This window comes from Podarcis raffonei, chromosome 2 (assembly GCF_027172205.1).
Source record: "Podarcis raffonei isolate rPodRaf1 chromosome 2, rPodRaf1.pri, whole genome shotgun sequence".
NCBI lineage: Eukaryota > Metazoa > Chordata > Lepidosauria > Squamata > Lacertidae > Podarcis > Podarcis raffonei.
This window is the reverse complement of record NC_070603.1, coordinates 123798557-123822019: the sequence shown is the minus strand read 5'-3', so window position 1 is coordinate 123822019 and position 23463 is coordinate 123798557. Positions and strand designations below refer to the sequence as shown.

Below are 23463 nucleotides of genomic sequence, written 5' to 3'. Positions count from 1 at the left end.
TGCCCGAGGATCAAGGCTTTCTGGGAGATGGTTTATAATGAATTGAAAAAGATATTCAAATACACTTTTGTGAAGAAACCAGAGGCCTTTCTCCTGGGCATAGTTGGCCAATTGGTGCCAAAGAAGGATAGAACTTTTTTTATGTATGCTACAGCAGCAGCAAGAATACTCATTGCAAAGCATTGGAAGACACAAGAACTACCCACCTTGGAAGAATGGCAGATGCAAGTAATCGACTATATGGAAATGGCTGAGATGACTGGCAGAATCCGAGACCAGGGAGAAGAGTTGGTGGAAGAAGATTGGAGGAAATTTAAAATTTATTTACAGAAGCAGTGTAAAATGTATGAATGCTGATGACATTGAAATGAAATGAAGGGGTTTTAGTGACGAGAGTAAAAGTTTGAAATTATAAATTTGGGAGGTAGGATACTTAAGGACAAAGTGGTAGATATGAATTTGCTGAACCAACTGTCAAAAAGGGATACAAAAAAGGGAGACGTGAGGAAGTCAGGAAAATAAGTTAATCAATGTTGAATAATTAGAAAAGAGTGATTTGTGTTTTTTCTTATTTTACTTTTGTGTGTTGACTGGTGTTTTTTTTTCTTTTTTTCTTTTTCTTTTTTAGGTTAAATGTTTGTATTTTATGTATTTTATGTATTGTGAAATCTTGATTTTGTGCTTTTATTGTCCTTTGTTTGGTGATGTCTTTCCTTATTGTTAAACTTAATAAAATATTATTATAAAAAAAATAAAAATAAAAGTGGAGCCTGAATCTTGTTTCTTACTCCTTTCAAATCCAAATGTCTCCAAAGCTCCAACTTCCACCTTAATCAAATTTGTAATCCTTGGGTCTTCAGATCTCCACATAAGGAGATCTCTCCATTCTTCAGTCTCCAATTCAGACCAAATTTTCACCATCAAGTTCTTATTTTTCTTTGTAGCCATCATGTCAGGCCTCTGGCTCTCCTTTATCATCTGCAAAGTTACAGCTCCTCCTTCCTCCTTCTTAAGAGAGAATATTATGAAAATGATATACAGGTGGTACATGACACCAGTCAAGCTTGCAAAAATATATCATTTGCCCAATAATAAGTGTTGGAAATGTAAAGAAAATGAAGGTACATTCTTTCACCTTTGGTGGACGTGCCCAAGGATTAAGGCTTTCTGGGAAATGATATATAATGAAATGAAAAAGGTATTTAAGTATACCTTCTTGAAGAAACCAGAGGCTTTTCTCCTGGGCATGGTCGGCCAACTGGTGCCGAAAAAGGATAGAACTTTCTTTATGTACGCCACAACAGCAGCAAGAATACTCATCGCAAAGTACTGGAAGACACAAGATATACCCACCCTGGAAGAATGGCAGATGAAAGTAATGGACTACATGGAATTGGCGGAAATGACTGGCAGAATCCGAGACCAGGGAGAAGAGTCGGTGGAAGAAGATTGGAAAAAATTTAAAGACTATTTGCAGAAATATTGTAAAATTAATGAAAGTTAAAATGATGTTGGATTGAAACGAAGTGGTTTTAGCAATAAGGTTAGAATGAATTTGCAAAAATAGAGTGATAACAGATGAAAATATAAAGTTACAATGTGTTAAGACATTGGATTAAGATTAAAACAAAGAGGGAAAGGATTTGCTGAACTAAATATGTGAATTGGAATACAGAAAATGGAGGTGTGAGGGGATCAGGGAAATAAGTAAATGAAGTATAAGCTATGAAAAGATGGACTTGTTTTTAATTGTTTGTTTTTCCTATTTTGTATTCCGTAACTTTTTTCTTGTATCTCTGTACTTTTGTATTTTTTTTATTCTTTTTCTTTTTGACATCTATTTTGTAACCCATTTATTCTTCTAAAACCTTAATAAATATATATTTTTTAAAAAAATTAAATGGTTTCTCCCGGTGTGACTTTGCCAGACATTGAGTTTCCTACTACAAATGAAGCACTCTCCACACTCCGTTTACAGTGGTGCCCCGCAAGACGAATGCCTTGCAAGACGGAAAACTCGCTAGACGAAAGAGTTTTCCATTTTGGAGGTGCTTCGCAAAACGAATTTCCTATGGGCTTGCTTCGCAAGACGAAAATGTATTGCGAGTTCCTGCGGGTTTTTTCCCCTTCCCCCCCCTTTTTGTAAGCCGCTAAGCCGCTTATCCGCTAAAAGCCGCTAAACCGCTAATAGCTCTAATCCGCTAAGCCGTCAATGGGCTTGCTTCGCAAGACGAAAAAAACGCAAGACGAAGAGACTCGCGGAACGGATTCTTTTCGTCTTGCGAGGCACCACTGTATATGGTTTCTCCCGCGTGAGGCCGTTGATGTACAGTAAGTTTTTCCCCTTGACTGAAACCCTTCCCACACTCCAAACATTTATATGGTTTCTCCTGTGTGAGTCCATTGATGTACAGTTGTCACGAAAACAGAGTTAAGTCCCTTTTCACCTTTATCATAGTGTTTTCAAGAAAGACAAAATGATACAATTCTCTTCAGATTACCAATCTTTATTGATTAACAAGTAATAAGCAATAAGGACTCATTCATTCACCACTCATTCATCAATCATATTTTTAGTTTTCAGGTTGTCCTACTTCACCCAGACATGCTGTCATCCTGCTTATGTCATATTTTTGCCCAATTATTTTTGTCCATCCTGATTTCGCCTGGTCCACTGGCTAACTCAATAATTCTTCATCTTCCATTTAATCATTTCTTTATCTTCTGTCTTCAGAGTCATAGTGCCATCTGATTCCACTCACTTCAGACACTTCTCCATTCATATCTTCCATTCATACCATTAAGCATACTAAATATATCATCAGTTATACCATGAGATCACTTGTGGTCCTCACAGACTATCCCTGATTGACTATTCCTATGATTTAATAAAGACATTTCACTAAACCACATATATTCTTTAAGAAATTAACTATATATCTGAACATTAGTATTAATATTGTGTCGTTCATTACATATAAATGTTACATCAATGCTGTTGTTTGATACCCTGGGAAACTCAAAACCAACTATTTTGAAAGAACACCCTTAATACTAACATAGAAACGTTATTCATACAGAGTTTATGGAAAACGCCTTTTCAGCCTCACACAGTAAGTTTTCCCCTTGACTGAAACCCTCCCCACACTCCAAAGATTTAAATGGTTTCTCCCCTGTGTGAGTTCGTTGATGTCTTGTAAGAACTCTATTCCAACTGAATCTCTTCCCACATTCCAAACATTTATATGGTTTCTCACCTGTGAGTTCGTAGATGTGTTGTAAGAGCTCCATTCTGACTGAAGCTCTTCCCACATTCCAAGCATTTAAATGGTTTCTCGCCTGTGTGAGTTCGTAGATGTTTTGTAAGAGCTCCAGTCCGACAGAAGCTCTTCCCACATTCCAAATATTTAAATGATTTCTCGCCTGTGTGAGTTCGTTGATGTTTTGTAAGAGCTCCTCTATCAATGAAACCCTTCCCACACTCTATGCATTTAAATGGTTTCTCACCTGTGTGAGTTCGTAGATGTGTATTAAGAGCTCCATTCTGACGGAAGCTCTTCCCACATTCCAAGCATTTAAATGGTTTCTCACCTGTGTGAGTTCGTTGATGTATAGTAAGGTTTCCATTCTGACTGAAACTCCTTCCGCACTCCATACATTTAAATGGTTTCTCACCTGTGTGAGTTCGTTGATGTTTTGTAAGAGCTCCTCTCTCAATGAAACCCTTCCCACACTCTATACATTTAAATGGTTTCTCGCCTGTGTGAGTTCGTTGATGTACGGCAAGTCTTCTCCTTTGACTGAAAACCTTCCCACACTCCATACATTGAAATGGTTTCTCCCCTGTGTGATTTCTTTGATGCCTATTAAGCGTTTCCCTATGACGGAAGCTCATTCCACACTCCACACATTTGAATGGTTTCTCCCCTGTGTGAGTTTGTTGATGTCTTGTAAGTTTTCCCATATCCCTGAAGCTCTTCCTACAGTCCATACACTGAAATGGTTTCTCCCCTGTGTGAGTTCGTTGATGCCTTTTAAGAGCTCCACTCTCAATGAAACCCTTCCCACACTCCATAAATTTAAAGGGTTTCTCCCCTGCGTTAGTTTGTAGTTGTGTGCTAAGGTGTTCACTCATGCTGAAGTACTTTACAGATGGCCCCTCAAAATTCTGATTGCCTTCTCCATAACCTGGTTTAAAGGGGGGAGAGAGATACTGTTAAGTATTCAAGAAAAACAACAAGAGAACTTAAGATACAGCAAGACCAATCAGCACTTTCTCTTATTTTAACACCTCCAGCCTTCCTCCCTCTCCTATGAAGCAAATTTTTGGGAAAGGAAATCTGAAAATAATCTCCAGAAACCCTCACTGTAATTAACTCCTGCCTGGAAACCTATGTCCCCACTGTGGAAGGATGTGTGGATCCAGAATTGGACTCCACAGTCCCTTACGGACACACCATTAAGACCGTGTTCATGGATGACAATCTTATTCGGCTACGAGGGGTCACCAAAGTAGAAGACACAGCATGAATAAATGGCTCAAACAGCAGATTCACACCTCCAACGTAAATCTGCCCTTACCTAAAGAGGCCACCATCTCATAATTCTCCTCCATGACTTCCTTGTGCAGAGCTCGCTGGCCTGGATCCAGCAGAGCCCACTCCTCCTCCGTGAAAAACACAGCCACCTCCTCAAAGGTCAAGAGGGCCTGGAAGAAGAAGAGGAAGAAGACAGAGCTTCTCTTTGATCGCCATCATCCCCACTCAACACAGAGGGAGGCTGGGTGGTCCCATCTGTGCCTCCTCCCTCCTCCCGTTGCTCTTTCCCTACCTGAGGAAGCTGCCTGGCTCCTCTTTCCACTCCACCTCTGAGAAGAGACCGTTGAGAGGGTGTATCAGAGACCATTGCGTTGCCAGTGGAAAAGACGGAGGAGGAGGAGGAATCATAAACCAGGCCACTTCTGGGACTCTCTCAGCTGTTGCCACGATACACTTCAACACAGGGATAACAATGCAAAAATTAATTTATTATTATTATTATTATTGTTATTGTTGTTGTTGTTGTTGTTGTTGTTGTTGTTGTTGTTGTTATTATTATTATTATCTATATACCGCCCTATACCCTGAGGTCTCAGGGCAGTTTACAGAAAGGCAGGTTTATTTAGGGTGGGACACATTTACACAGGCAGAATTAATATTCACAATGAAATATAAATTACTAACGGATACCAAAGATAGGGGCGGCTTCTCCCTGCCAGATTTACGATTATATTATATTGTGAGGCTTATGCTGGCTTAGAGAATGGATAATATTGGAAAAAGCAGATATATTAGACCTTGAAGGTCAGGAGAATAGGTTTGGTTGACATGCATATTTATGGGGTGTGTGTGTATACACACACACACACCATTATATATATATATATATATATATATATATATATATATATATATATATATATATATATGTATGTATGTATGTATTGACTAAAGGGACCAGATCTCCTGTGGGTCCCTTCCAGGAAGTACAAGGCAGCGAACTGGAAGGATGTAATCCTTTCTACAGGGACTTTATAATACTATAAGCTGCCTCAGTCTTTAGGGAACCTTCAGCTTCGGATTGTAAAGTTCTAGGATCAAATCCCAAACTCTTAAGGAAGCTTCGCAGAAAGCATTACGGTCAGTACCTCTGCAGACCTCGCTTTTCCTTTCCCCCGAACAGCCATCCAGGAAACCAGTTTCTGACCCTTTGATACATTTAGAATACTGTATAGAAAATAATGGAAACTCCTAAAGCTGCAGTTGGAAGAAAAGCAACATCTGGAGGGCACCAGGGTGCAGAAGCTCCCTCCAAGGGGAGCAGATGGAAATATTTAGAGCACTCTATGCGCTAACATGGATTGTTGAGGGATGATCGCGGAGTGGAGTCCGGAAGGAGCACATTCCCCATCAGCAGGCAGCCACAGTCTGCCTGCACGCGTGACCTTGGGGTGCGGGGCACCCCCCCCAGGCAATCCACAGCTGTCTGAACATCGTTCCCTCTGTCTAACCTTTTTCGGTCTCAGTAGTCTGCAGTGTCCTGTCTATAACCTTTGTCTCCAAGACCTTTTGTCTCCTTCGTCATACACTGTGCATGGGGAAAATGACGCGGTGGAAACAGGTGCCAAAATAACCTTGTACCACCCCACGATCTCGGGATCGGAAGATGTGTAAAGGTCACAGCCCAAAATGTATCTGCCTGGTTTGCATATTTGCGTCAATAAAAGGAGGCTCCACATGTCCGTCACTTCAGATTGTAGTTTAGGAGACAGAAATACAAAGTTTAGTGGCTTATGGCCCCCTAGTCCTTCCGCTTAGGAACGTGTGTGTGTGTTTCCTTTCCGTAACAGTGTGTACCTTTTATCTTCCCTACACTGTGAGAAAGTACAGGATGAGGCATCCTCCCAGAGCATGGGGATGTTTCCCCCAAGTCCAGCTGGAGAGGGGGCATTTCTTTAATTCCTCCAATTTTTGCCTTGAAGCTTTTTAAAGGGCTCCTGAGACCTTGATCACTTTCAAATCCTGTCATCCATGGGCCCATTTCCCTTGCCAAGCAGGAGGGAAACAGACAAGGTGCTTTTTCATGCTTCAGGAAATGGAAAATGTGCCTCATCCCTCCAATTTTGGGGCACAAAAGCAGCACAGCAGACCCCCCCCCAAAACATGGGAAACCCAACAAGGCTCTTTCCTTTGTGCCAAAGCAACCTAAGCCTGTCAGACTGGGATTTCTGAAAGGGGAGCTGGGGGGCCTCCCCCCGTCCTTCTCCCATCAGCCTCTTTCTTACTCAGGAAGCTCCGGAGGCCGATTTCCCTGGACATTGTCCATCTCTCACCCCCCACCCAATTCGAAATCTCTCTCCCAATCCAGAGGCGACTCTGTTCTCCAGCTGCTTCCACTTCCTCTCCCCTGCTTGCCCCCCCCATCTCCGCCCCACTGAGGCAGGGGCTTCAGCAGCAGATTTCGGAGGGGGGCAGATCAGGGTCCTGGAAGAGCTCAGCCCCCCCTCCCGCCCAGACCGGCTCCCTGACGCAGGAGGCAGACCCTGGGGGGGGGCAGGAGTGGGGCAGCAGTGAGAAGGGAGATGGAGGGTGTTAAACAGAGAGGAGCATCACTAGGTGGAATGGGGCTGCCGCCCCCCCCCCTTTGAACGGAGGACTGACCTCTGAGTCAACATGCACAGGGTGGGGCTGCAAATCCCTTTGTAATTAAGTTGCACTGGGGGGGGGGTCACCCTTTTGCGGTTCGTCTCAAGTGTCTTCGCCCCCCCTCCCCCCACCGTGGGAGGCTGGCTTGATCTCTGCGCTTCAGAGAAGATCTTGCAATGCAAACCCTGTTTGGGGGGGGGACCCCACTTTGCAACAGGATGGCCTGCATTCCGCCCCGCCCCCGATTCTCACAGGGAAAAGACGGAGCCCCTCCCTGCTTTCCTTCCTACACCCCCCCCATCCTCCCGCCTCCTTTCCCAGTCGCCCTCTTTGTAGATTCAGGGAGAGGCAAAGCAAATCCTTCTCCCACCCCCCCTCCCCAAATAACCCCCAAATATGAAGCACCTCTTTCTCCTCTTCTCCAAGTCCGCTTCTCTTCCGGGGTTCTGCATGGAGACCCCCCCGCTCCAACTTCGCCTCTACTTTCCCCCTCAACCCCCCCACTTCCTGCCTCTCTAGGAAACGGAGCTCATTGGCCCAGAGGGAGGGATGAGTGGCAGGAGATCCGCCTCCCCCTTTCTGCAAACAGAAGCTCTATATTGCCATTTATTTGGTGAGACAGTCGCGGGTTAAATCCCAGCAGCGAAAGAGGACACGCACACCTTATTCTGAAAAGGCCCCCCCTGGGAAAAGAGGGTGGGAGGGGTTCAGAGCAGCAACTGACAATGATATTAAAGGGTGCCCAGACCCCCCCCCCCGTCCTTGTTTTCCAGCGACACTCCTGGGTTTACAGAAGCCATCCTGGTTTCTGATTTAATCCTGGAAAGTCTTATTTTCCATAGGACATCCCTATATCCATTGGATAAATTTTGGAGGGAGTTATGCGACCCCTGAACCAGAGAGATAAGTAACATCTGAAAGGCAGCCCTGTATAGCAAAGCTGTTTAATGTTTTATTATGTTTTTATATATGTATGTTGGAAGATGATGATGATGATGATGATGATTAGGTGGCCATATTTCAAAAAGTGAAAATCAGGACCCAAAACAAGTTCAGCTTTTTCTTTAGTTTTGCCCAAAGTTTTTGAACTTACCGTATTTTGCAAAAAAATAATAATAGTAATGCAGTTTTTGAGCTATCTTTTAGCAAAATCAGCAAAAATGGCACTGTCGACATGGGACATTTTGCCGATTTTCACCCAGCCACTGCTTCCAACTACAGTATCCTGGGTATGTCAATCAACATCTGATGATCTCCTTCTACAGGTCAACAATAGAAAGTGTCCTTTCATCATCATCAGTAAACGAGGGGAATTAAGACTAAGAGAGCTGAGTGGGGGGTGCTCGTGTAATTTCACTGCATACAAGTTGTACAAGTGACAATTAAGTATTTCAATTTCAATGTCTGAGAACTTCCAGACATTGGATTCCAGAAACCCTACTGTTGAATAGGACATCCCTATTCGGAGAAATTCCAGTGGGTATGGGGTGGTCCGGTGTCATTACAATGCGTACCTTTTTTCAAAAAGTGGGGTGTAGGGATGATCACGGAGTGGGGAGTGGGGTCCAGAAGGAGCACACTCCCCACCAGCAGGCAGCCACAGTCTGCCTGCACACGTGACCTTGGGGTGCAGGGCACACACACACCCCAGACAAGCCACAGCTGTCTGAACAACGTTCCCTCTGTCTAACCTTTTGCGGTCTCAGTAGTCTGCGGTGTCCTGTCTGTAACCTTTTTTTTTTTAAATGATATTTATTAGCAATTTAAAGATTACAAAAGAGTAAAGAAAAAAATTGAACAAAACGATACAATACAATACAATACAAAAAACAAAAACACAAACACCTCGCAACACAAACCCTAAAACATTAAATCAACAAAACAAAACAAAAAGAATTAAAAACACATCCAATAATTGCAATATCTTATCTTTCATTCACTTGTGTCGACGACCTCCTCACACCTCCCTTTTTGTATTCCACTTCAATTAACTGTTTCAGCAATTCCTTTCCATCTTCCTCTATTTTCTGTCCTGTAATTTATCTTAACATATTCTAGCCTTGTTTTTTCCCTTTAAAACATTAACAATCTGTCTGTACCTATTTCCTTATTACATTTCTGCTAAAGCCATATGAGTCGCAAAGTGATTTCATGCTCTTTATTCAGCTCATAGTGGTGAGGAGGAATGAATGAATGTCCCCTCAAAGTATCTGCTTTATATACATTATTTACACAATGGGCTGCACATGATTGGCTAATTCCGGAATTCTACTGTAAGCCAATCAGGTTGTGGATTCACTTCTATCTGGAGCATGATTGGGTAGTTCCTGCCAACCAATCATACTGCTGCATTGTTCTAGGACCAATCAGACTGCTGCATTCTGAATCCTATTGTTCTAGGACCAATCAGACTGCTGCCTTTTGGATCCTATTGTTCTAGGACCAATCAGACTGCTGCCTTTTGGATCCTATTCAACTCAGTACATAACACCATATAACTTCATTCCATCATTTTTCTAACATTCATTAATTTTACAATATTTCTGTAAATAATCTTTAAATTTTTTCCAATCTTCTTCCACCGACTCTTCTTCCTGGTCTCGGATTCTGCCAGTCATCTCCGCCAATTCCATATAGTCCATCAACTTCATCTGCCATTCTTCCCGGGTGGGTAAATCTTGTGTCTTCCAATACTTTGTGATGAGTATTCTTGCTGCTGTTGTTGCATACATAAAGAAAGTTCTGTCCTTCTTTGGCACCAATTGGCCGACCATGCCCAGGAGAAAGTCCTCTGGGTTCTTCAGGAAGGTATATTTAAATACCTTTTTCATTTCATTATAAATCATCTCCCAGAATGTCTTAATCCTTGGGCATGTCCACCAAAGGTGAAAGAATGTACTTTCTGTCTCATTACATTTCCAACATTTATTTTCGGGCAAATGATAAATTTTTGCAAGCTTGACTGGTGTCATGTACCACCTAAAAATCATTTTCATTAAATTCTCTCTTAGGGCATTACATGCCATAAATTTCATACCTGTGGTCCATAACTGTTCCCAGTCAGCCATCATAATGTTATGTCCAACATCTTGTGCCCATTTAATCATAGCAGATTTCACCGTTTCATCCTGAGTGTTCCATTTCAACAGCAAGTTATACATTCTTGACAAATTCTTAATTTTGGGATCTAACAATTCTGTTTCCAATTTTGATTTTTCCACCTGGAAGCCAACTTTTTTGTCCAAGTTATATGCCTCCATTATTTGGTAATAATGGAGCCAATCTCGCACTTTGTTTTTTAATTTTTCAAAACTTTGCAGTTTTACTCTGTCTCCATCTTGTTCCAAAATTTCCCAATATTTCGGCCAATTGGCCCCCATATTGAGTTTTTTCTGTGCCTTCGCTTCCATTGGTGACAACCATCTTGGGGTTTTATTTTCTAACAAATCCTTATATCTTATCCAGACATTAAACATCAGGAGGGAAACCACAGATGGACACGGTGTCTTTTGAAAGCATTCCAGACCTCCCCCCTTCCAGAACCTGGCGAGCCTTGAAAGTAGTGGAGCAAAGGGCTCAGAAGCAAAGGGCCCTCAGCGCCACCCATAGAGAAGATGATGATGAATAAGGAAGTGGGAGAAAAAGGGGGTGGAAAGTCACTAGGGACAGCAGCCTTATTCCAAGAGGCTGCATTCCAAGCCTCTCCCTGTAAATATTGAATAAAAAGCAAATGGTAAGGATTTTTCCTTCCTTATCCTTTCCTGGCAACCTGGTGTGGGAGTTGTTTCCTCTGCCGCATGACAGTAGCCTTCACCTCATTTGTTTCTACACACACTTGCCTCTTTCTCTTATTTATTTGCTGCTTCCGTTTCCTCAGAATGCTTCAAAAAAACCTCCTAGTAGCCTGTTTCTTAGGCTTGGACATGGGATGTGTCTACTACTAGTGACAGTAAAAATTTAAACTGGTTCATTTGAGGAGGGTGGTTATATATGTTAGAGGAACCAGATAAACCTACTGGTGACACAGAGGTGACTATGGTCCATTGCTGTACAACTAAGTTAATCGCTTACTCCAGACAATGATTTCCACTTCTCCTATCTTCAAGCCATTCCGAGTTGACCATCCCTCACTGAACTGATTGTTCACTGTTCAACTGAATTGGAACTTCCAGCCAACCAGACAGAGATTTGCCTGCTCTACTATTTGCCTGTCCCCACCTACCAAATGCTAAAGCAGTCTCCCTCTCCTTTGCTGGAACCTGTCACCTTGCAATCACTGCCATACAATCTCATCCCAATGGCTGTCACAGAAGTGAAAGAATATTTCTTCCTTTGAAACACAAATGAAACAATTTCTAGTGCAGTTCTCCACTCTATGACTGTGACCTGGCTCCTCAGACTGGGCAATTGATGTAAACTAGAAAGCTGATCCTTTCCCTCCAGCAAGGGGCGAGGAGACCAGAAGCCCAAGTATGTGTCACATAGCCACCATGTCTCAAAGATGAATCATTCTTAAGCTTAATTTTTCTGGAAGCAGGCAGAATATGTTTCTTGCTAGATTAAATGACAGACATTGAGCAGCCATCTGAATCAACTGTATCCGGTAGCAGCCACTATGGCCAAGGATTGGGAGGGATGGGGGTGGAGTTGTGTAACACATTGAGAGAGCTTGTATTGTGGCGCATTGGTTGTGCAGATCACTGAAGAACTTGTATGGCTTGAACTGTGTTAAATTTCCAGATTAAATACATTCAAGCAGAAATGATTCCCTACCTGCCCCCCTTGCCGGCGAGATATTCATCAGTTTTTGTGCTACGAGTTCAAATTAGTGATTGTTGAAAATTTATGGGCTTATAGAAGTTTGGGATAGGTATAAAAACCTATTAGAACCAAGGACACCACACTGGTTGTCTCTCCACTGTTGGAAAGAGGATGCCTTTGGGGAATCACATGTAGGGAAAGTGCTTCTGTCATACTCCCCTACGCTGCCCTTGGATTCCTCCCCTTCGCTCTCCATTTCCTCTCTTCCCTGTGCTTCTGCTCCTGAGCCCCTGACAAATGAATAATTAAAAAATTCAGAAATCAGTAATTTGTGCCACTGACGTGTTATTAACATATAATGAAAAAGTACACTAAAAACTACATGAAGACTGTTTATCTTAATCGTTTGTATTTATATCTATTCTGTATTTATTCTGTATCTGTATTTATATCTATAAATTAGAAAAAGTGACATTAAAACCAGACACTTCAAAGATCTCATGAAAATCTGAAAAGCATAGATATTTTTTAAAAAAGCTTTTGGAACGAAAATATATTGGGCAAACTGATCTTTATGAGGCTTAAACTACAAAGCTGGGAGAAAGCTTGGTACATTTAAGGTTTTGAATGAAGACTGCGGTTTTGGACATGGCATGGACATTTATTTCAGGTGGTCAGAAAGAATATGACTGTTCTTAGCAGAAGTAAAGTCGTTGGACCCAGACAATAAGAAAGGGCAACTTGGCAAAAGTTTTGTGCCATCTACAGAATTTGGAATCCACGTGTTCATGGCCCCATGTACGTAGGTATGTCTTGCTGTCTATGCCAACCAACAGGGAATGGGAGCAGTTTGACATCACAAATGATGCTTGATAATAGGAAACCAGGTTGTTATAGACCAAGCGGCTGTCTCCTCGTCAGAAACTGTTGGCTCTGGATAAAAGTCCCATTCTCTGGAAACATCTTTGTTCTTTGCATGCTTCAGCTTATCTTTATCTCTGTTGCTCTTAGGTCCAGATTTCTTCTTGGTTCTGGGGACTCTGATTCTTACAATAAACCTCTTGTATAACCCATTTCCTGTGTCTTCTTGTATGGTCCTTATAGCTGGCAATCGCCTCACAAATTGAGAATCCGTATTGCAGCCTGGCTGGAGGACTTACGAAAGCTCTTAACAGCTTGCCTTATATGGCACTCAACTGATTCAATTTGCAGAACCGGCAGAGTTATTGGTGCCATGTGATACTCGTTCTGTCCTGGTAATAAACCCATCATTTAGAGTAGCAGAACATATAGTTTGGCATACCTTGTCTTTTGACGTTGACCCTTTATTATTTTTTGGTGCCTGGGAAAACCATATTTATTCAGGGAAGCCTGTTCAGATATATATAAGCAGACACGTCTTTTGACCTATTTATAGCTTAACTGCTTATTTTAAGTATATTTTGCATTTATTTATTAAGAATCTAAAATTTTCGTTTTTTCTTGTATACTTCTAAGAGGGTCAATTTATAATTTATAGTGTGCTTAAAATAAAAGCAGGTGTTTAGGCAAATATACAGGAGCAGAAAGGGCTATCAAAGGATCCCAGGCCTTACTGATATCTCCTCTCTCCACTGTTGGTGAGAAGATGCCTTTGGGGAATCACATGTAGGGAAAGTGCTTCTGCCCTCATCTTCTGCTTGTGGGGTTCATTTGGGGACATCTGCTTGGCCATTGTAAGAACAGGATCGTTGACTTCATGGCCCTTGGTCTGATCCAGCCTCAGGGCTATTGAGACGTCAATAACGTTCAGCCAAACTCACCTTTCTCCTTCAACCACATCAGTCTACTTAGTAAATATGTTTTTTTCCTGCTCTGCACCTGCTCCTGTAGTTTCAGGGGAGATCTTTCTTCCCTTTACAATCATCAGAACCACAGTAATCTATTTTTATTCTTTCCTGAGTCCAAGTTACTCCCCACCCTCACCTGAAATACTGCATTTGGGACCAATAAGCTGAACATCACAATCAAGGGCAACAGGGGGTTGTTTATTCCACTGTGCCTGAAAGGTCTGGTGTATAAAACACCTTCTGGGTGCAAAACAGATGCTCTTCCACTGAGCCATGATCCTTCCCTTCCCCTTTGTCTCTGAAGCCTGATCCAGTAACCCCACCCTCACCCTCATATTTGTCAAGTCCCTGAAACATCATTCTTTCAAGAGACGGGATTTCTTCTGAATAGCTGGCTATGAAGTCGGGAGGAATAATCAATAGGGAAGTGTAGCAAGTAGACCCGGAATGACAACACTGCTTCTGCTGCTGCCTCTTGCAACCTATGGGATGCAGCAGAGGACTAAATGTCCACTGAATCTGACCAGGGATCAAAATTGGGCTATGAATTTTTACAGGCCAGGAGACCAGCTCATTAGTGGATTCATATCTTCAAAGGTTATTGGAGGTCAATATCCGTTCTCCTTTACCCGCACTCCCTTAACCAAATTTGAGTAGTAAGTAATGGTGTATTAATGTATTCCTATCTATGCTCCAATTCTTTTACAAACAAACAAAAGAATTGCCTGCTTCATCTGATCAATGGCGTATTTATTGAAACATCATTTCCCCACAGTGCCCTATCAGGAGCTTGTGGAAAAACAGGGAGCAGAATAGTCGTCGTCTTCTTCTTCTTCTTCTTCTTCTTCTTCTTCTTCTTCTTCGGCAAAAGCAGGGAGCAGAACATGACCACAAACAAACTCTCCCCTCCTGTGCCTCCCAGAACTGATATTCAGAAGCATTTCCATGAATTTGCCTTATCTTTTAAAGCTAACTTGGCCACCATCACTGTCTTCTGGGGGAGCAAGTTCCATAGCACTGTGCAAAGAAGTCAGTTTGCATCTGTCCTGAATAGTCTCAAGTTTTAGTGTTTTTAGAGGAAAAAATTGTTTATCCCTTTTCTCCACAATATGCATAATTTTTAAAAATCATGTCCTGTCCTCTCTTGCTCACTGTTTCTCAACTAAAAAGAACAGAACACTGCAATGTGTCCTCATTTATTTTCAATTCCTTTCCTAATGATCCATAGCTCAGAAATTCCCATTTTTACAGCTACCTAACATGGATTTGACAAGCATGATCCAAAGGTCTCACTCCTGGTCCTTCCCTCCCAGTTCAGAATCCATGAACATGTAAAACTCTAGATCATTTATGAACAAGATAAAAAGCACAGGTCCCAGTACTGATCCTCAGAGGACTCCACTTTCTACTCCTCTCTATTTGGAGAATTGTCCATTTATTCCTACATTTTGCTTCCTGCAACTTAACCAGTTCCTGATTCACAAGAGAACCTCTCTTCTTATTCCTTGACTTCTAATCTTGCATATGAGTCTTTGGTGACATACTTTGTCAAAAGCTTTTTGAAAGTCTATGTACAGTTTGTCAACGGGATCACCCGACAAATTTTCAGTTTTTCGAAAGAAGTCTTCTTGCTTCAAATAGCTTCTTTGGCTGTACTCATTAACCATGCTGATATCCTCTTGGCCCTCATGGTATCTTTCCTTATTTGCTGTATATACTCAACTTGAGTCTCTAATACAGTGTTCTTAAACAACTCCCAAGTGTTTGGGAGTGATTGACCCTCTTGACTTTGCTTTTCAACTTCCTTTTTACCAAGCTTTTTGGTCTGTATGCTTTGATGTATCTGAATCAGCCTCTATTTTCTGGTACTCCTGGTAAATCAATATCTCCTTCTTCTTTCTTTTTTCTTCTTTGAAGAAGGAGGAAGCATCTTGTTCACTGAGATCAAATACAATGGGAAAATCTGAATTGGGTATAATGTTTTTTAAAAGCAAGTGTTTTAAATCAGTGAGATGAAATTCACTGAAACTATGCTGAGTCTTTGCTGGGGCTTTAAACGAGAATGTTAATGCATAGAGACCCGTGATTTAATTAATTCATTTATTAAAACATTTCTAGACATTTTCCATCAATGTAACCCCTCCAGAGACACCTCTGTGATGGTGATGATGATGGCCTTAAAATACCTCGTTCTTCTCCAATAAAAGAGAAAGAACTAAATCAGATATATAGCTAGGTTTTATTAAGCATATTCAGCAAGCCAAAGTGACAGAGATGTGGGACTGAGGAATGGAGAGATCATTCTGTGATATTATGGCAGTGGACAAAGCTGTATTGTAACATTTGAATAATTTTATTTAAAAATCTATATGTATGTTCACCTGGTGAAAAGCAGTATTTCAATGTGTTTTACATTACAATTTAAGTTAAAAACATTCAGCCATGCTCCCCATGAGGAATTTGTCTTCTCTAAGAAGCTGTGAGGTATGTTTGAGTGGCAGCTTTTCAGTAATAAGCAATATGAAATTCATTCTCTCATTGTGTCTCATGGACCCTTGGGGAAGGTTGAATGCTGAGGCCATGACCCTTAGCATGGAAACTGGGGAGTTTCCCACTCTCAATCTGAAATGATTTTCTGGAAGTTTATCGATGGAATTATCACCCCAGGCTTTTTACTCATTGCCCTATGCTTGGAGTTGGAAGAGAGACTGGTTCTCTAATGGAGAAAAGTGAACAATAAGGTAACTCTGCTTCCCCTGTATAAGGCTGGCTCCTCCTTTATAGCTGGGTGCAATGAAAGAGGGAAAGAACAATTTTCAGTGGGAAGTGCACAATTCTTTCTCCGAGGCACAACATAATCTATGTAACTGAATGTGACTTCCATTTTCTCTGAATCAAGGGTGACTATGTGACATACTTTCCTCCGCAGCTGGATGGGTGGGAAGGACTGGCACATTCTTTCCTCCGCACTTGCCACTCAGGAGATCAATCTTAACCCCAGGCTCTTACCCAACATCACCCTGGGCTACAGCATCTACGATACCTTTTTTGAGGCAAGAACAACTTCTGATGCCCTGACAGACCTCTTTGCTGGTGGGAAAATCAACATTCCAAACTACATATGTGGAAAACGGAAGACACCACTAGCTGTTCTTGAAGGGGGCGAATCCGACATCTCCATGCACATTGCAAGCATTTCAGGAATCTACAAGATCCCACAAGTAAGAATTGGGTTCAAGTCAAATACAGCTGGCAACATTTGCCATCTCGTAAAAAACAATACAAAAACCAAGTTTTTCTTATGATAATGAATTTATTGCTTACTTTACATTATACGTTGCTTTGAAACATTGCTTTTCATGAAATGGGAAGCCATACAAAGATATTTCAGTTTCGGGATCATTAGAAAAAAAGTGGATTGGACAAATTCATGGAGGAGAGGGCTACTGATGGCTACTAGCCAGGATGCCTATTGCAGAGTTGAAGACACAGCCCCTGCTCCTGGCATCTGTCTGGCTAAGTATAAAAGGGAGTGCACCTCCGAAGTGAAGTCAACCCACTGTGTTAGCGTAATCAAAACCAGATTCATAAGGCCCTTAATTATTTGGGTCCAGGACATCTCAATAATGACATAATGCCTTCTGTTGTTGTTTATTCGTTTAGTTGTGCCTCCCGCAGTTTGGTCAGACTCATGTTTGTAGCTTCGAGAACACTGTCCAACCATCTTGTCCTCTGTTGTCCCCTTCTCCTTGTGCCCTCAATCTTCCCCAACATCAGGGTCTTTTCCAGGGAGTCTTCTCTTCTCATTAGGTGGCCAAAGTCTTGGAGCCTCAGTTTCAGGACCTGTCCTTCCAGTGAGCACTCAGGGCTAATTTCCTTAAGAATGGATGTGTTTGATCTTCTTGCAGTCCATGGGACTCTCAAGAGTCTCCTCCAGCACCATAATTCAAAAGCATGTATAATCCCTTATACATGTCCCCAATCACTGAACTCTTGGGAGGAGTCACTCTTAGTGGCTCAGATGAACAGCTCGTTTCCAACAAGAGCCACAATTGTGGAACTCATTTCACGGAACTCTTCCAGCTGAGGTCAGACAAGGTTACTTAAAACCTTTCAGATCCTAATGAAGACCTTCATTTTTTACTGCATGCAGTAGCCAGTTCAAATGAAATACGATCTTATAAGTTTTAAATTTTGTCTTTTTTACATCGAACCATTGAAAACTGCTTAGAGTCCATTCTCATCCTGAGGTAAAGTTCTTAAGCCGAGGTACTGCTTCCGGGTTAGCGGAGTCTGTAACCCGAGGTACCACTGTATAAATTGCTTAAATAAAAAAAGGTTATTTTAAAAATATTTGATGTTCATGCTAATTAAAAAAATTAAATATGCCATAATCTTTCAAATAGAAGTACAGTATTCAGTCATTGCCCTGAAAAACAAAACCCCAGTCTCTTTTCCTTTCCTCACCAGCTTAGTTATGGCTTCGTTCCTCATGATAAAGTCCAGTCCCCTTTTGTCTACCAAATGGTCCCAAACCAAGAAACTCAGTACCAAGGGATGGTCCAACTGCTCCTGCATTTCAGGTGGACGTGGGTCGGCCTCTTTGCTCCAGACAATGACAATGGGGAAAGCTTCCTGAGTACCTTGACACCTCTAATGAACAAAAGGGAAATTTGTGTTGCCTTCACACAAAGAGTACTACTACAAACCTGGCTGTGGCTACCCCATGAAGCCCCTGCCTTGTGGAGACAAGTCAATGTATTTGTTTACTCTGCAGACTCTCAATATGGACTTTTTATAATCATGGAGGTACAGTCTTTACTTGAAAGGATAGAAACTGGAGGGAAAGTCTGGATAATCACAGCTCTTCAGAACACAATCTTATTTGGTGATATTAAATCTTTCCATTATGCCCATGGATCTTTCTCCTTTGTAATGAAGACTAAAAAAATGACAAAATATAAATACTATGAGCCAATTTCATTTCGTAGTCTAAACGTTTGGGGGAAAGCATATGTTTGTTCATATTCAAAGCATGCCTTGTCAGTGAAGGGTTGGGAAAAATGCAGGGAGAAGAAGAAGTGGCTAAGGATGCTGGCCCAGGAAATGGTTGAAGGAATCCAATCCCAAGACAGCTATGTGAATTACTTCAGCATCCAGGCTGCGGCTCAAGCCTTGAATGCAGCATATTCATTCAGCTCAAAGAGGATGTCAATTGTGGGCAAAGGAGGCAGGTTGGAACTTCCAAGGCTACAGCCATGGCAGGTATATCCTTTTCTTTTGCAAACTGAAATTCATTATCCCAGCTATATGGAATCACCCTGATAGGAATTTAGGAAGCAGCCTTAATACCAAATCAGACCAATGGACCATGTAGTTCAGCATTGTCTACACTGACTATTAGCAGTAGCGAAAGCCTTGACAGAAAAGAAGATGCAATAAAATGTGTTACACAGTTAAAGGAATTAATAAAAACAGGCACTTTATCATATAAGAGTTTTCTCCCCTGTAGAATTAAATTTATCATCCCTAGAAACATTTCTCGTGAAACGGCAGAACAGGCCACTCTTTCAGAGATGTAGCAGGATAAAGGTAATATTACTCACTTTGGTTCACTTTGGTTACCCTGCAAATGCTGAAGCAGAATGAGAGGACCTAATGAGCACCTTTGAGTCCTAGTTCTCTAGTCCTTATTAAGAGGCTATTGGGATGCATCATGGTTTCATGTTCTCTCAGTGCTGGAGTTTCTTCTGTTGTAGCTTCATTCATTCTTGAAAGAGGTTCACCTCTATTCTAACACTTCATCTGAAGGACAGTACTTGGATGAGAATGGGGCACTGGCCATTGACTTCGATATTGTGAATTGGGTTCTGTTTCCTAATAACTCTCGGGCTAGAGTGAAAATTGGGAGCATAGAGAGACAGAAGTCCTCAAATCTGAAGTTCACCATTAACCCAGAAGCAATTGTGTGGCCCAAGCTGTTTAAGAAGGTAAGAGAAATTGTTATTCCCTGAGACATCTATAATTGTCTAATAACATGTTGAATAGTACAGATGAGGCTTTGATTGCAATGTTAGACATCCTTCTCTGGAGCTTAGACCCATTGACCTTAATGGAGTCTGTCTTGAGAAAACGTGTATAAGATTTCACAGTGAGTAGGAGACTTTCAGAAGCAGAGCAGAAGACCTTCCCCCAACTTGGTGCTCTCCAGATATTGTGGACTACAACTCCCATCTGCCAAGGCCAACGTTGGGCAAATACATCTGAGGGCAACAGGTTGGGTAAGACTGGAGTGAATTCTGCCCCATCTGTTTATTAGATCAATAAAACAGAATGAAAACAGTGGAGCTCAGGGTGGTGTGTGTAGTTGAACACACATTCAAATAAAAAAAATCTAAATGAACAGCAGAGGTCAAGATCTTTTCATCCAGTTGAAAAAGGCTTCTCAAAACAAGATTTTCTGCAGTTGATTCCAATAAGTGCAGATATGACACACAAGCAAACTAGGCACCATGTTCTGCACTAGGAGCAGCGTTTGGTGCCAACCTCAATGACACTGTGGAGTCTTGGGAGTAAAATAGGAACCAGACAGTCCTTAGTTACAGCTGTGCAACCTAGCAGAAGATACAATGGCAGCAGTCTAAGGACTTTTGTTATTGCTGCTGGCCATAGGAGTGTGTGCATGGTTCTGATATACTACCATTCATTTATTTAGTTGGGTTATTGTTTATGCTACTTTGTATACAAAAATGAAGCAAGTTGTTAAATAAGTAGAAACATCAAAGAGGTTTGTTTCCTTGACGAGCTGCTCTGCAAAAGAAAAAAAAACACATCAATTTTCATTAAAAAGGGCCTTTAAGCCATTGGAAACAGATATGCCTTCTGTTTATGCCTAGACTATTCCTCGCTCAAGATGCACAGAGAGCTGTCAGCCTGGATATGCCAAGAAAATTCAGGAAGGGAGGCCACATTGCTGCTATGATTGTTCTCCGTGCTCAGAAGGCACAATCTCAACACAGGAAGGTAGGACACCTCAGGGGAAAGGGCCTTCAGTGGGAAGATGGGGCAAATATTTCAGCCAGGCTCAGGCTGATACTTGTAAGGGCACCCCATTTTGACTCCCTCCTTCCCAACAAGATAATTTTCTTTCCTGACCTCTCCCATGGGCCCACCTTTCCCCACAAATGTAACAAGTTAGGATTGTCATTTTCTCTATGCAGATGCTGATGAATGTTTTAAATGTCCAGAAGATCAGCATCCAAATGAGGACCGGCATCAATGTGTCCCTAAATTAATCACCTTCTTATCCTATGAAGAATCTTTGGGGATCCTCCTGGCTTCTTCTGCCATCTTCTTGTCCTTAATCACAGGCATTGTGTTTGGAATCTTTGTTAAATCCAGGAACACTCCCATCGTCAAAGCCAACAACCGAGACCTGTCCTACATCCTCCTCATCTTTCTCCTGCTCTCCTTTTTGTCCTCTTTCCTCTTCATTGGGAAGCCAAGGAAAGGGACCTGCCTTATGCAACAAGTGGCCTTTAGCACCATCTTCTCAGTTGCTGTCTCTTCTATCTTGGCAAAAACCATCACTGTGGTCATGGCCTTCCTGGCAGCTAAGCCTGGGAACAGGGGGAGGAGATGGCTGGGGAAGGGTTTTGCACACTCTGTTGTCATTTCCTGCTCCAGTGTCCAAGTTCTCATCTGCACCATCTGGCTGGGTCTGTCTCCCCCATTCCCAGAATCCGACATGCACTCCCAACTTGGAGAGATTATCTTGCAATGCAACGAAGGGTCTGCTGCCATGTTTTATGGTGCCCTTGGCTACATGGGCTTCCTGGCTGCCATCTGCTTCACAGTGGCTTTCCTGGCCAGGAAGCTGCCTGGGGCCTTCAATGAAGCCAAGCTGATCACCTTCAGCATGCTGGTCTTCTGCAGTGTTTGGGTGTCCTTTGTGCCCACCTACCTGAGCTCAAAGGGGAAATTCATGGTAGCTGTGCAGATCTTTTCTATCTTGGCCTCCAGTGCTGGGCTTCTGGGATGCATCTTCATCCCCAAGTGCTATATTATAATTTTGAGGCCTGATCTGAATATGAAGGAACACCTGAGGGAAAAAAATTAAACATGGCATTTGGGATATGTGAAAATCCCCCACTAGAATCTTGACTTGATAAGCTTATAGTGGGGAGTGAGTTTGTTTGTTTTTGTAGATCCTAGGCCTGTTATTCTTCAGAAGGTGCCAATATACTCTATAATTATCTCTGTATGTGTGTCCACCTGCCTTCCTAATACTGCAATGTACAGCTCACCAGGTATAAGGTAAGTCAGAGATCATTATCAGCATTCTCTGTTTCCTTCACATCACTTGTTTCCTCACACACATGCTTCTTATTTTAATTTATGTACTGCCACTGCTTCCTCAGAAACCTTCAAAAAAACTCATGGTAGCATGTTTCTTAGGTTGAACATGAGATGAGTCTACCACTAGTGACTGTAGAAATTTAAAATGGTTTGTTTGGGGGGGGGGTTATATCTGTTAGTGTAGCACCCTGCTTGTGGTTAACGCTTAGCTGGAATGAAATATTCAACGCAGCAATAGAGAAATTAAAATAATAATTTATTTGTCAGACAAATAAATGAGAGGCACAGTGGTATATGGTTACCAAGCTCTGGCCTGCCTTCCTGCCCTTATGGCCAGCACTTATATTCCCTCAGCTCAGCCCCCTTGCTCCTCCTTTGGCTGCCTCTGTCCAATCAGCCTGGTTAAAATTCCTATTGGCTGTTTGCTAGAACCAATCATAAAAGATACACCCATTTCCTATTACCTTTTATGGGAGACAAAGAGCTATATTTCCTTCTATTTATAATTGGCAAATAAATAGCCATTAACCTCTACAAGGCACCTTAATTACCAAATAACCTTTTGCCCTAGACTAGGCGCCTTAACTAACATTTCATCTTTTGCCCTATTGCCCTATTCACTCCAAAACAGATGGTGGCTAATTTTATCTTTGGAGGTCATTAAGCAGAGGCTTGACAACCATATGTCAGGAGTGCTCCGATGGCGTCTCTCTGTCTGGCAGGGGTCCGGACTCAATGGCCCTCATGGTCTATTCCAACTTCTTCTATGATTCTATGATTCTATGAAATAAGAATCTTACTTTCTAAATCCTTTGCATAATTACATTTAAGCCAATATTTCATACATATAACATATATAGATTTTTAGAAGCAAAGATCTTGTTTAAGTAAAAAGGAACTTAGTAAAAGCTAAGTTCTATAAGTTTTCTAAATTCTCTGAAGCTTCAAAGCAGTTTCACAGAGAGAGAGAGAGAGGCCTCTTCCCTTGGCCAGCTGCTGTTTGTATTAGCTCTTGCCCTTTTAACCTTAGGAAGATGTGGCTCAAGTTTAATGGGAGGCACTATTTGTTTTTGCAACCTTGATTGTCTTCTATCATTTGTATGGTCAGTGTGACCTTTTGTTCCCAGCCTGTTTTATGACCACAATAAACCAAAGGGGCCTCTGACAAAGACCTTGCCTGCTGGTGTCCTGTCTCGAAAGAAACATTTGTGAATTTAAGCTCATTTTTGGAATACAGGAATCTGATCAAAATATAAGCCTTGATTAAAAATGCAGGCTATGATCAGATGCCTCATTCCCCCCTTTCAAGCTCAAGGACCTTCCCAAGTGTC

At 41.9% G+C, this 23463-nt stretch overlaps 1 protein-coding gene across 6 annotated transcripts in view; it reads right to left on the bottom strand.

Moving 5' to 3' along the window:
* Positions 1-2486: 2486 nt before the first annotated feature.
* The window catches only part of LOC128409430 (gastrula zinc finger protein XlCGF17.1-like), a 198926-nt gene continuing 177949 nt past the window's right edge, over positions 2487-23463 (bottom strand). Inside the window, exons 1-6 of one of the 6 annotated variants that reach the window (XM_053379921.1) lie at positions 7590-7658; positions 5687-5765; positions 4831-4991; positions 4582-4708; positions 3258-4188; positions 2487-3173 (exon numbers count right to left, since the gene is read on the bottom strand). In XM_053379921.1, the coding sequence (XP_053235896.1) occupies positions 3158-3173; positions 3258-4188; positions 4582-4708; positions 4831-4905 (1149 nt within the window). In that variant the 5' untranslated portion in view covers positions 4906-4991; positions 5687-5765; positions 7590-7658 and the 3' untranslated portion in view covers positions 2487-3157. Of the gene's footprint in view, positions 4189-4581; positions 4709-4830; positions 4992-5686; positions 5900-7589; positions 7659-23463 lie in introns of those variants that run through there. The other 5 variants (XM_053379923.1, XM_053379920.1, XM_053379925.1 and 2 more) reach the window with 5 other exon arrangements.